Below are 13,860 nucleotides of genomic sequence, written 5' to 3' on the forward strand. Positions count from 1 at the left end.
AGGCTACATAGCAAAATTCCCACTCAGAGAAAAAAAAAATTACCCTGGCAGTGGTGGCGCACACCTTTAATCCCAGCACTCGGGAGGTAGAGGCAGGCGGATCTCTGTGAGTTCGAGGCCAGTCTGGACTACAGAGTGAGATTCAGGACAGCCAGGGCTGTCTGTTTTTGTTGTCTCAAAAAAACAAAACAAAAAAGTTAAGAAGTTGGTATCTAGAAACTTCTAACTTACAGTTGATTATTTGAAGTACACTGCCAAGCTTATCATTTGCTACAGATAAAGCTGCTGCCAAACCCATTGTGATTTACATGTATTTTTTGTAGACACATGTTACATGGATGTAGACATGGATGTAAAAGTTGCTGTTTTTTCAGTGTTACTGGAGAATTTTTTGTGAGAAGCTGGAGAGGTGGCTCAGTGGCACTGGCTGCTCCACCAGGGGACCTGGATTCAATCCCCAGCACCCACGTGGCAGCTCACAGCTGTCTGTAGCTCCAGTTCCAGGAGATCCACCACCCTCACACAGACATATGTGCAGGCAAAACACCAGTGCGCATAAATTAAAAAGAAAGAAGTCATTTTTGAAAACTTTTTTTAATTTAAAGAATGTTTCTGATCATTTTTTCTGGGTGAGATTTATTTGAAAGTATACTTTGTAATCTTCTGAGTGAAATGCTGTCATGAGGAGCCACACCCATAAACACTGGTTGTCCCTGTTTGTGGGCCCTGGGGTCAGCACGGGGCGTGGCACTCGGTGTTAACTTGGCAGTCGTTCTGTGGAGGCTAAGACCCAGAGAGGCTGAACAACTTGCCCAGGGTCACAGAGCCGGCAGGTGATAGACGAGGGCTCCCCCTGCGGCTTTCTGACCCCAGAGCTCCGGGCTGACCCGTGCCTGCCCCGTTTGCCTGCGTTACTGTGGCTGCTGGTTTGTTTCATGGAGAACCGTGAGCACCGCTGCATGCGGACAGGGTGGGAGGCCTGCCTTCCCTTGTGCTTCCTTATCTCAGAACTGTCTTTCTCCAGGTCCTTGGTCTGCCAGCCTTGCCAAAGCCTTTGCTTGAGTGTGTGTATATGTATAGTACATAACTTAGTGTGCGTGTTGTTCCTTGAGCTGTTTCTACTTGTAACTGTGTTCAGGAACAGTTGGAAAAGTCTAGCTGTATTTGATAAATTGTGTCCAGCCTACTAATGAGCTAAATAGAACCAGAAGAAAGTCCAGTGAACATGTACTGAGTGCCACCAAGAGACATGTGTGTTAGACCTACTGAGTGCCACCAAGAGTCATGTGTGTTAGACCTACTGAGTGCCACCAAGAGTCATGTGTGTTAGACCTACTGAGTGCCACCCAGACAGAATCGTTCTTAGCTTTCATTCCCCACATCTCGTCTTTCAGGTGAATCTGTGCTCCCCCTACCTGTTGCTGAGAAGAGCAGTTCTGGCTTGTTTGCGGCAGCTGGTGCAGAGAGAAGCGGCTGAAGTTTCAGAGCATGCTGTCCTGCTGGCCAGGGACAGCAGGGACCTGGCTGCGGGTGATTCTTTTCTTCAGTATTAAGAATTTCCATGTATACATGTATTTTTAAATATTAAGTGTCTTAGGGTTTCTATTTCCTTATAAAGGAAAACATTTAATTGGGGTAACTTGATTGCAGTTCAGAGGTTCAATCCATTGTCATCATGGTGGGACATGGCAGAGTGCAGGCAGACATGGTGCTGTAGCTGTGCTGAGAACATTACATCTTACAGGCAACAGGAAGTGGTCTGAGACACTGGGCGGTATATATGAGACCTCAAGGCCTGCCTTTGAGTGGCAGTACCACAGTTCCTCCAGCAAGACCACATCTACTCCAACAAGGCCACTCTGTGTAATGCCTCTCCTTTGGGGGGCCATTTTCTTTCACACCACTACAACTTGTAAAGGCCAGGCAGTGAGGGCGCACGCCTTTAATCCCAGCACTCAGGAGGCAGAGACAGGCGGATCTCTGAGTTCGAGGCCAGCCTGGTCTACAGAGCTAGTTCCAGGACAGCCAGAGATATACAGAGAAACCCTGTCTTCAAAAACAAAAACAAAAACAGCCCCCCAAAAAAACTTAGTAAATGTTAATGCGTAGGGTCTTGGAAACCCGCTGCAAAAATAACCTCTAACCGTTACCATTTCACCTTGTGACCGCAGCAGCTTAGAGCAGTGATTCTCAAATTGAGCTAACTAGCAGTGTCCACCTCATGTGAGAACTTGTGAGAAATGCCTTTCAGTTCTTGGCCCAGCGAGCTGTCTCCATGAGTTGTTTTGACAGCCCTTCATTGGTCGATCAAGGATCCGGGCTGACATCAAGGTTTGTTCACAGCAGCAGGCTGTCTGGCTCAAGGCCGTTGCCACCAGCCTGTGGAGCCAGGTTTGGTCCTCAGAACTCATACAGCGGAAGGAAACGCTGAGTCCCGCAAATTGTCCTTTGCCCGCCATGCGTGCTCAGTTGTGCCCAACACCACTAAGCACACACACATTTAAAGAGTTTGTAAAAGAAATTAGATTTTGTCCTAAAGTAACTTCTCATGCATGCTTGCCTTCCACCAAAATAACATTTAACAAAACAGAGATGAGTCCTGCTATATGTTAAAAGATTTTTTTTGTCCTTTCTCCATTGTAGAGCAGAACTCAACATTGCTCAGTAAAATTTGTGGGTTTCTTTTTCAATTATGCATGCAGATGTGTGCCTGTGTTTGGGTATTTGTACGTGAGGGTACCTGAGGAGTTCAGAAGAGGACATCAGATTCCTTGCAGGTAGAATTGTAGGTGGATGGGAGCAAAGTCAGGTCTCTAGAAGAGCAGCAAATGCTCATAACCACAGAGCCTTTTCTGCAGCCCCAGTAAAATTTAAATGTATATCCAGTTTTATTTTGTACAGTGCTAAGAATTGAACCCAGAGAGCCTCAGGCATTCTAGGCAAGGGCTCTGTCACTGAGCCACATTCCTGACCCATATCCCTTCATTTTAAAACTGATAAAAGTAACTCAAACTTCATGTAGTGTTAACTGTAAGTAATAATGTTACCCCATTCTTGTATGTATAATTTCCAAAATACTATCATACTTTCAGAAAGTCACAGCTTTCGCAAAGCTCCCAGCTTCAAACTTTCAGGTCCATAATGTGTTTTACTGTCAAAGTCTTTCCAGTTTAGGTTATTCTGTTAGTACATTAAACCTGTGCTGGGTGAAGGTGGATCTGGAAAGAATTAGGGGGAAGAGTAGGAAGGTGAATATGATCAAAATCATTGTATGCATGTGTGCTGACTAGTTTCATGTCAGCTTGACACAGCTAAAGTCATCTGAGAGGAGGAAACCTCTCAACTGACAAATGTCTCCATAAGATCAGGCTGTAGGCAAGCCTATAGAGCATTTTCTTAATTGGTAATTGATGGGGGGGCTCCACCCATTGTGGATGGTGCCATCCCTGGGCTCGTGGTCCTGGGTGCTATAAGAAATCAGACTGAGCAAGCCAGTAAGCAGCTCCCCTCCATGGCCTCTGCATCAGCTCCTGCCTCCAGGTTCCTGCCTTGTTTGAGTTCCTGTCCTGACTTCCTTTGATGATGTACTGTGATGTGTAAGTGTAAGCTGTACACACACACAGAGAGGGGGGGGGGGTAAAAGGGAGTAGTTAGGAGGTCAACAGACAGGGTTTCTCTGTGTAACAGCTCTGGCTGTCCCGGAACTCGCTCTGTAGACCAGGCTGTCCTGGAACTCACAGGGATCCTCCCGCCTCTGCCTCCTGAGTGCTCACATTGAAGGCATGGGCCACCACCCCTTCTCCGACTCCCTGGCAGTTTTTTAAAGATGTACTTACTGTGCTTTATTTTGTGTGTATGCATGTGAGAGCGCGCATCTGTAACCAGAGTTACAGTCGTTTGTGAGCTGCCGAGGGAGTGCTGGGAACTGAACCCGGGTCGTCGGTAGAGCAGCAAGCACCCTTAACCGTGCAGCCGTCTCTCCAGCACCTACCGTTTGCTTTAAATTTTTTGAACATTTTTTTAAAATGCTTATTGGTCAGGAAAAAATAAAATACTACATCAGCTATGTGAGTAAAAATATAGTGAAGAACTCGCTGTCTTATTCCTTTTAAAATGTTTAATACTCGGTGCTGCAGAAATGGCGAGCAGTTTAGAGCACTTGTTCTTACAGAGGATCCAAGTTCAGTTCCCAGCACTTACGTGGTGACACACAGCCATCCATAACTCCAGTTCCAGGGGATCCAGTGCCCTCTTCTGGCACCCATAAGTGCCAGGCATACATGTAGTACATATACATACATGCAAACAAAACACTCATACATAAAAAATAAATATTAAAAATGTTTTAAATAAAAAATTAATATGTGATACTTATTAAAAAGTTGAAAGAACTGTGCAGCGAATATATAATTCGCCTTATCTAATATATTATAATGCTCGTTTTATATGTGTCTCCATCCATATTGACAGCATTAATTTTTGTCATGTCATTTCAAAGCGGGCTGTAGACCTCACAGTTAAGTCTACATACATCAGCTTGCATTCCCAAGAAGGGCTTTGCCTTCCATGCCACAACCTATTTTCCCACCCAGGAAGATTGAAGATTGGCAGTGACTTAGTAGCATCCTGAATTCACAGTCCTGAAGCCCCAGTCTATGGCTGTCTTAACGTTAGTATAGCCTTTTATTGCTAATCTGAAGCATCCCTACTGCTCCTTCTGATCTTTAAAAGAGAATTCTACTTGTAGAATATAAACAGTTTCATAAATGCCAATCTTTTTTTTTTTGTTTTGGTTTGGTTTGGTTTTTTGAGACAGGGTTTCTCTGCATAGCTTTGCGCCTTTCCTGGAGCTCACTTGGTAGCCCAGGCTGGCCTCGAACTCACAGAGATCCGCCTGGCTCTGCCTCCCGAGTGCTGGGATTAAAGGCGTGCACCACCACCACCCGGCTTTTTTTTTTTTTTAAAGATTTATTTATTATGTATACAGTGTTCTGACTGCAGGCCAGAATAGGGTACCAGATCTCATTACAGGTGGTTGTGAGCCACCATGTGGTTGCTGGGAATTGAACTCAGGACCTCTGAAAGAGCAGACAGTGCTCTTAACCGCTGAGCCATCTCTCCAGGCCCCATTAATGCCAATCTTAAAGAGACACTGTACTGGGTTTTGATGTTTCAGAGTTAAAGGAAGTAGATGCTGGATTGGAGCTATTTTGCTCCTCTGAGTTGCTTTATACTCTTCGGTGGGAATATTGTATAATGATGTACGTTAACTCAGAAGTGGAACTCTAATCACCAGTCAGTAGTTGTTTTCTGTTTAATTTGTTTAATTTAAGGGACCAGCAAGATGGCTCAGTAGGGTGAGGTCCTTGCTGCCAAGCTTAATGACCTGAGTTCAATTTCTAGGACCCACAAGTGATCATCTGACCTCCACACATGTGCCTTGTGCTGTGTGTACACATACATACTAATTTAAGCTATTTAGATTCTTTAGCTGGGTTTGGTGATACAGGCCTGTAATTTACCTGCTTGGGAGACTGAGGCAGGAGGATATGTATACATCCTATATTGCTGCGTTGAACATTGATTACATTGATTAGATACTATGTATTTGCCTAATTAAGGTGACATTAACTTTTTAAATTTTCGTTGCGTTTATTTATTGTGTGTGGGTTTGCACACATGTGGAAGTCAGAGTAGTCAGTTGGTTCTCTGCTTTCCATCGTGTGGGTTCCAGAGTTGTCGAGCTCGTTATCCACTGAACTGTCTGGATAGCCTGATAGCCTTAACTCTTAAAAGAGGTACTAAGGTTCCTTTTTTAAATGGCTGTACAGGATTGTCAGTAACCCCAGAGGTCAGCTGTGACTTAATCTCAGCCTCAGTAGATGAAGCACAGCATCTAGGCTAACCTTTGAAGTACATTGATGTGTGGTGTTTAGTAACCACTGAACATGTGTGCTTCTCACGTGGCAGTTCCGTTTCCTGTATGGCTTACATCCTCCGTTTTCTTCTTGCCAGATGCTAACATCAGAGAAGTGGGCCTTGAAGGGGCGCTGCTGGCCTTACTAGATAAAGAGACAGACAGAAGCTTATGCCAGGATATCAGAGAGACCTTACATCACATGCTGACGTCCATGGCAGTGGAAAAGCTCTCCCTTTGGTTAAAGCTTTGTAAAGATGTGCTAGCTGCATCGGCCGGTGAGTACAACAGTGAAACCAGAGGAAAGAAACCTAGTAGGGAATGGTTTGCCACGGACAACTGGTTCACTTAACTGCTTATGTTAGTTATTGTGTGATCACTGCTCCCTTCAAATGAAGATGCTGCTCTGTCTGATTAGAATTGTCTTGGTTTTGCACAGCATAAATGTAATGATTAGGCTGTTTTGTTTTGTTTTTGTCTTAATTTTTTTCTGTAACAATTTGGGTTTTTTTTTGTTTTGTTTTGGTTTTGTTTTGGTTTTTCAAGACAGGGTTTCTCTGTGTAGCTTTGCGCCTTTTCTGGAACTTGGGAGGCAGAGCCAGGCAGATCTCTGTGAGTTCGAGGCCAGCCTGGTCTCCAAAGTGAGTTCCAGGAAAGGCACAAAGCTACACAGAGAAACCCTGTCTCAAAAAACCAAAAAAAAAAAAAAAAAAAAAAAAGAGTTCTACATCTTGATTCGCAGGGCAGCAGAAGGAGGCTGTGTGTCACAATGAGCATAGCTTGAACATATGAGACCTCCAAGCCCGCCCCCATAGTGACACACTTCCTCTGATAAGACCACACCTACTCTAATAAGGCCGAACCTCCTAATAGTGTCACTCTCTATGGGCCTATGGGGGCCATTTTTTTTTTCAAACCGCCACATAGTTATACCATTTTTTTGCATGTATTATAAATGATTGCTACATGTCAACATAATAGAAAAGTTACCATAGTTGACTGTAGCTGGAGTTTTCCTGCCTTGCCCACAGTCAGGACAAATCTTTGTCACCCGCCAGTCCCACAGCCGCTCAGACCCAACCAAGTAAACACAGAGACTTATACTGCTTACAAACTGTATGGCCGTGGCAGGCTTCTTGCTAACTGTTCTTATAGCTTAAATTAATTCATTTCCATAAATCTATACCTTGCCACGTGGCTGGTGGCTTACCGGCGTCTTCACATGCTGCTGGTCATGGCGGCGGCTGCAGTGTCTCTCCGCCTCAGCCTTCTGCTTCCTCCAATTCTCCTCTCTCCTTGTCCCACCTACTTCCTGCCTGGCCACTGACCAATCAGTGTTTTATTTATTGACCAATCAGAGCAATTTGACATACAGACCGTCCCACAGCAGTTGACATTTTGTGATACTGAGGCCTTGCGATTGACAATGAGCTAACAGTACCTACCAACACCCAATAGTTGACATTTTGAGCAGTCTGGTCTCTCCACAGTTAATAAAGTTAATTTCAAATGGTGTTAGATGCTGTATTAGTCAGGGTTTTCTAGAGTAACAGAACTTATAGAATGAATTTCTATATATGTATATCTACATAGGGAATTTACTAAAATGACTTACAGGCTGTGGTCCAGCTAATCCAACAATGGCAGCCTGTGAACCGATAGTCCAAGAATCTGGTAGTTGCTCAGTTTGTGAGGCTGGATGTTTCAGCTAGTCTACAGTATATGCTGGAATCCCAAAGAAGTAGCTCTAATGCCAGTGAAGGAATGGACTTGCTAGCAAGGTGAGAGCAAGCAGGGAAGGAGCAGAAGTTTCCTTCTTCTGTGTCCTTATATAGGCTGCCAGCAGAAGACATGGCCCAAATAGATCTCAATTAAAGGCTTGTCTTCCTACCTCAAAGATCTGGATTAGAAGTAGATATTCCTTCTTTGAATTAAACAGAAATCCCTCACAGGTGTGCTCTCCTTTTTCGGGTTTTAGCTAATTCCAGATGTAGTCAAGTTCACAACCAAGAATAGCATTACAGATGCCAAGTGTGGGCTGCATGCCTGTGATCCCACTCCGTGAAGATCCTGGCAGAAGGATCAAGAACTCAAACCAGTCTCATTCTTACTGCATAGTGAGTTCGGGACCAGGCTGGGCTATGTAAGACCACCTCAAACACAAACAAAACTGGTATGATGGCATGTGCCTGTAATCACAGCACTTGGGAGAAGCGGGCAGGAAGATCAGAAGTTAAATGTCTTCCTAGCCAAGTTCGAGGCCAGCCTGGGAAACATAAGAGGTCCTGCCTTAGGAAAAAAAAGAAGTTTAAAAATGAAATTAAAGAATTCAATAGTATTGAAAATCATGTTACTTGACTAATGCCTTAGCCTAATAAAAAGAATGTTTGAGGTCTTAAACTGTGTCTTCTTAATTTAAGTGAAAATGAGAAGAGAAAAAGCAAATTTCATTTCAGCCAAAGTGATTTTTTTTTTTTAAATTTTATGTGCATTGGTGTTTTGCCTGCATGTGTGTCTGTGTGAGGATGTCAGATCCCCTAGAACTGGAGTTACAGACAGTTGTGAGCTGCTGTGTGGGTGCTGGGGATTGAACCCGGGTCCTCTGGAAGAGCAGCCAGTGTCCTTAACACTGAATCATTGCTCCAGCCTGAAAAGTAATTTTTAAATCTGACTTAATCTTTTAACTCACCCTCTGAATAGGCTGGATTATCCTTTTTCCCAAAGAGAAAGCTGGCTTGAAGAGATGGGTAACTTACCTAGAGACACAGATTCAATTCTTACCTCATCTGTTTACCTTTAAAATCTGCATATCCTCACAGAGTTTCAGTACCTTCCAGTTTCATTGACAGAGGTCTCTGGTCTATGCGGAAGGAAAAAGTACTGTGGAATTCCTAGAGGGTTTGTCCTGTTTCGTCTGATTTGACTTAGTGGTTGGTCCTCATACCATCTACTGTCTACAACTTAAGACTTAATGAGGACTTCTGCTTTAAAAGAAAATGTAGCTCTGGCTTGGGATCTAATTCAGTGATAGGGGATTACCTACCACATGTGAGGCCCTGAGTTCAAGCCCCAGAAAAAGAAGAAAAGACCACCTCTAATCCTGTGGAAACAGGATGGTTCAAAGTTCAAGTTCATCCTCAGCTACATAGCAAATTCATTGTCAGCCCATGCTACATGAAACCCTATTTCAAAAAACTTAATTTCCTTAAATGTGTTCATAATTACATTAATTTTTTTCTACTGTCTTTCTTATTTAAATTTTGTTTCTGCTCTCTCTGCCTCCACTCCCTCAGTGCTAGGATCCTAGGTGTGCACCACCATGCCCAGCTCTTTTTTTAACTTCACGTTTGTGCTCCCTGAGGTTCCTGACTCAGTTGTGTTTCATCAAAAATGTTTCATTTTGTTTGCCTCTGGCACCTCCCTGACCACAACTCATAGAGAAGGATCCCATGCCTGACACTGGATTTCCATTCAGTAGCCCATGGCTTCTAGGAGCAGTATCATCCAATACCTAAACAGGTACCTTCATTCAGAGGCCTTTAACACACAGACACACAGACAGACAGACAGACACACACACACACATGCTTCAGTTAACAATTCAATAAAGATCATAAATATTGACTGCCCCTACTTCATCTCCTTTACCCGCCATGTTTTTCACTTCTACTTTCATATACCATATGTCCCGCTCTCCTGTCACCCTCTGTGGGACCTTTCTGGGTTCCTACCTGCCACAGCCACTCCAAATTAAACATACAAATCTTAAATATGAAACCAGGATCCCTGTGAGAGAGAACATGAGCTGTTTGTCTTTCTGGGCCTGTGTCAACTCAGTATATTTTCCAGTTCTGCCTGTTCTGCAGATTTCACCATTTCATTTTTCTTTCCAGCTGAATAAAATACCACATTTTCTCATCCATTTATCAGCTAACGAGTAGCTAGGCTGACAGAGCAGCAGTGAGCATGGATGAGCAGGAACCTCTGAGATGGGCCATGGAGTCCTTGGTTCTGGGCCTAGCTAGGAGTGGGATAGCTGGCCCATCTGGAAGTTCTCTTCCAGCGTTTGAAGAACTTCCATGCTGATTTCCATCGTGTCTGTACCAGCTTTGCCAACAGTGAACAGGGTTCCTCTTCCGCGCATGTGTGTAAGAGTGGAGATGAACAAATGGGAGCAAATTGCTGGCACGGGACTAAAGACAAGGTTCTAGGCTGTGGTTCTAGCAGACCGCACTCGGTGTGTGTGAGGGGCTGAGAGGGCACCCGTGTTCACTGTGGCCTCCTTTTGTTCTCTGTGGTTCTGGCATGTGGAGCAGGGGGGTTCTAATTCCTTTCCTGGTGGTTTCTTTGGACCCCTGCATTCTACCTTGACCTCTTCTGATCCTGCAGGTCTGGTTTAGTTTGTCATTGCTGTTTGGGGTTTTTTTGGTGTTTTGATTTTATTAATACTCTATGATTTGACTCCATCCTTTCTTATTGGGAAACTATCTTTCAATCTCTGTACACTTTTTCTTTTTTCTTTTTTTTCTTTTTACTTTTTTAAGATAGTTCTTTACTATGTAACCCTGGCTGACCTGCAAATCTCTCTACTGATCAGTCTGGCCTTGAACTCATCTGCCTGTCTACCTTCAGAGTACAAGGAGTTAGAGTGTGCATTATCACATCTGGTTCTGTAGACTTTTTATTAACCGTGTATTCTTTGGTAAAACTTCACTAGTGAGTTCTTTACTATCCTAACATACACACACACACACACACACACACACACACACACACACACACACACACACACAAGTTGAAAATACTGACATATGAGATAGTAAGATTAACAGTTAGCAAGTTAACAGATGTAGGCATGATGACATATGTCTTTAATCCCTACACCCTACAGGCAGAGGCAGGCAGATCTCTAGGAGTTCAAAACCATCCAGCACTGACCCTGTCTCAAAAGAAAAAGTTAATGGTTAATAAGAAACATTTCCCTAACTGGTAGCTAGAAGTATAACTTTGAGACTATAATAATAGCAGTGAATGTCCTAACAGAAATATTTAAGTGTGGTGTGTGTGTGTGTGTGTGTGTGTGTGTGTGTGTGTGTGTGTGTGTGTGTTTTCTGACTATTTCAGTAGGTTCAAGAACTTAAATCCACGTAAGGCCTTATGATTGAGGTTTGTTGTTGTTGTTTTGGAGATCAGAGTGACAGCTAATACTGTTGCCAGTTGTTAGGAGACCTAATTATATTCTGTTATCATAAGGGTGTATGACTGATTAATAGTAATTCTAGTCTGCATTTGGAGTTGTGTTTGTGTTCTTTAATAGCTGTGTCTTCTGGTTAATTGTAATTGTGTATGTTTCCCCTTGATAAAGATTTTACAGCTGTAACTTGCGTGGATCCAATGCAAGAGGAGGATGGAGACAGAGGAGATGATGCCTCCGTCTTGACCAGCAGAAGTGACGGAAAACCACACCCGTTCAGTAACCCCCGATGGGCCACCAGAGTCTTCGCTGCCGACTGTGTCTGCAGAATAATCACCCAGTGCGAGAATGCAAACAGCGCCCATTTTGACATTGCTTTAGCACAAGAACTGAAAAAACGTGATTCAAGAAGTAAGTGGCCCGGGAGGGGAACAGGCGAAGGATGGCCGTCGGGCTGGCTGCTGTGCTTTCTTTTCCTTTTGAATGACGCTGCAGCACTGCCAGGCCTTCTTCTGGATGGACAGGCCACCTCCCACTTGCCCTGTACTCAATAGGTGCTGAGTAGTCAAGTGTTCCGGCTTCAGTTCCCGGAACCTGTAAGGTAGAAGAGAAGAGCCACTTTCTGGTGCTTGCACACACTGTGGCACACGTGTGCGCATGCACACACACATACTAGTAAACATAATTTTAAATTTTTTGTAAATCAAAATGTTGGTATTGCCAGTCTGAATATACGTTGTGTTTAATAGTTTTCAAGCAAGCGTTTATTTTGATACCTGTTTGGGATGAATATCATTTTAGACACTAATGATAGAAAATCGGTGTGCCATTCACTGTCTCCCTGACTCCATACTACAAATCAAGATTGTAGTTGGCCTTTACTAAGATGTGGTAGTTTTTACTGTGTACTCTAACTGATACTGAGTTTGTTGTGTGTTTTCTTGATAAATGCTGATTTCCTAAGCACTACTGGAACACTGTTAAATGATTTTCTTCTCTCTCTCCTCAGAATTTTTATAGCAAGAATGTGTTTTAGGAATGAAAGGAATTAACATTTTTCATTTCTGTAGCTAGAGTTGTTTTTATATATTTTTGTGTTTGACAAGATGTGGAAAAAAACATAATCCATATAAAGAGCTACATGGAACTTTTTTAAGTCCCCTGTCACCAACTTGACATAAGAAGAATAAACTACTGCCGAGTTCGTCACAGCCCAAGCGCTGCGGAGTACAGTTAGTGTGCTTTTCTCGGACAGTCTGGACCAAGTGCTTGTGGAGACACTGCTAGCACTCGGTTATTCTAAAGAGCCGCAGTTCTGCTCTGGGCTTTGGAAGAGCTGTCTATAGAGTTGTTCCGTTTCAGGTGGCTTGTGTATATTTGCGTGTGCATTAAATTGAGCCTGAAAGTCTATTTTATTAACACAGGATGGAACAGAGCAGTAAGTCAAATTGGGAAGGCCTAAAAGGAAGAGTGTGGGCTGTGAAATGCAGAGAGAACATTGTCACATAACGTAAATCTTAGTTTATCCTATTCTTTTTCATGATAGTACATATTTTCCATCTTCTAGATGATTTCTTGGTGCTTCATCTTGCTGACTTAATTCGCATGGCTTTTATGGCTGCCACGGACCATAGTGACCAGCTCCGTCTCTCTGGCCTTGACACACTCTTGGTTGTTATTCGACGATTTGCAGATATCCCCGAGCCAGAGTTCCCGGGTCATGTTATTCTGGAGCAGTATCAAGCCAATGTAAGCATTATCTGCTACAGCCTCTGGTGTTGCTGTAAACACCACTGGTAAAGGCTGTGAGGTCTTGTCTGTCGCCTGTTAGTCCACAGAGATTCTTTCTTCTGATCCATGGCCCTTACCCTCTGTGCACAGAAAGTACACGCATTCTTAGGACAAATCTGATAGCTAGCATTTTATAAAGCTCCACGTAAAAGCAACATCATATGTTAAAACAGTAGCTGTACCCTCCAGGTTGATTTTATAATTAAAACCTTTCTAATTTACAGCAGCAGTAAATAATCAGGCTGCATACATGCTTTACCTTCAGTGCTCCTAGATTGGAGTGCTGCATATGACCTTCTGTGTTTAATAGTCAAGGATGGAAGTAGAACCATCTGGTGACCTGTCTGTTGATTGACAGCAGTTTGTGATGGTTGGAAACAGGAGACCTCTAGAGCAGTTCTCTAGTTGGTCGGCCAGCTCCGTCGCCTCTTCCCAGCAAACAGAGCCAGTGTGTGCATGGGGATGTAGCCTAAGGAGGGGTGAAGCCCACGGAAATCCCATGTTGGAACAGATACTGTAACAGCTTGGCCAGGCTGAGCACTTTGTTTCTGCCCTCATACAACTGCTGGTGCAAGAAACACAGCTGGGCAAGAAAATGGGGGTTCTCCACACTGGCTTTCCTCTGGGCGCCCCCCGCCCCCCACACACACCCCTCTGATTGGTAACAAGATGATTCTTCCCACACTCAGGCCTTTACAGAGAAACAGCCCCTCTCCAGCAAAGGGCTTGAGAGATGTGGTTCTCTGGAGCCAGTTACTAGCTCCACAGCGACTCCACAGACTGAGAGTTCTCGGAGTGGGGCTCTTCCCTGGAGGCGGAAGTGTGCTGCCCTACAGGACAGACGGACATGTGCTGCCATACAGGACAGACAGACGTAGTGGCCTGTGAGACCTGTCCTTAATGGATGATTTCCATAACGTTAAAGCAGTGCTCCCTTGTTGACATCTGACGTACCTTG

General features: G+C 43.9%; 1 protein-coding gene across 9 annotated transcripts in view; it reads left to right on the forward strand.

Annotated features, from left to right (window-relative positions):
- Heatr5a (HEAT repeat containing 5A) overlaps positions 1-13,860 on the forward strand; it is a 115,484-nt gene that overhangs the window by 77,562 nt on the left and 24,062 nt on the right. For all 9 annotated transcript variants that reach the window (XM_076550681.1, XM_076550680.1, XM_076550685.1 and 6 more), the window contains 4 exons: positions 1,395-1,530; positions 6,016-6,195; positions 11,283-11,522; positions 12,679-12,860. In XM_076550681.1, coding sequence (XP_076406796.1) covers positions 1,395-1,530; positions 6,016-6,195; positions 11,283-11,522; positions 12,679-12,860 — 738 coding nt within the window. The remainder of the gene's footprint in view (positions 1-1,394; positions 1,531-6,015; positions 6,196-11,282; positions 11,523-12,678; positions 12,861-13,860) is intronic.

This window comes from Peromyscus maniculatus, chromosome 14 (genome assembly GCF_049852395.1).
Source record: "Peromyscus maniculatus bairdii isolate BWxNUB_F1_BW_parent chromosome 14, HU_Pman_BW_mat_3.1, whole genome shotgun sequence".
NCBI classification, from domain to species: domain Eukaryota; kingdom Metazoa; phylum Chordata; class Mammalia; order Rodentia; family Cricetidae; genus Peromyscus; species Peromyscus maniculatus.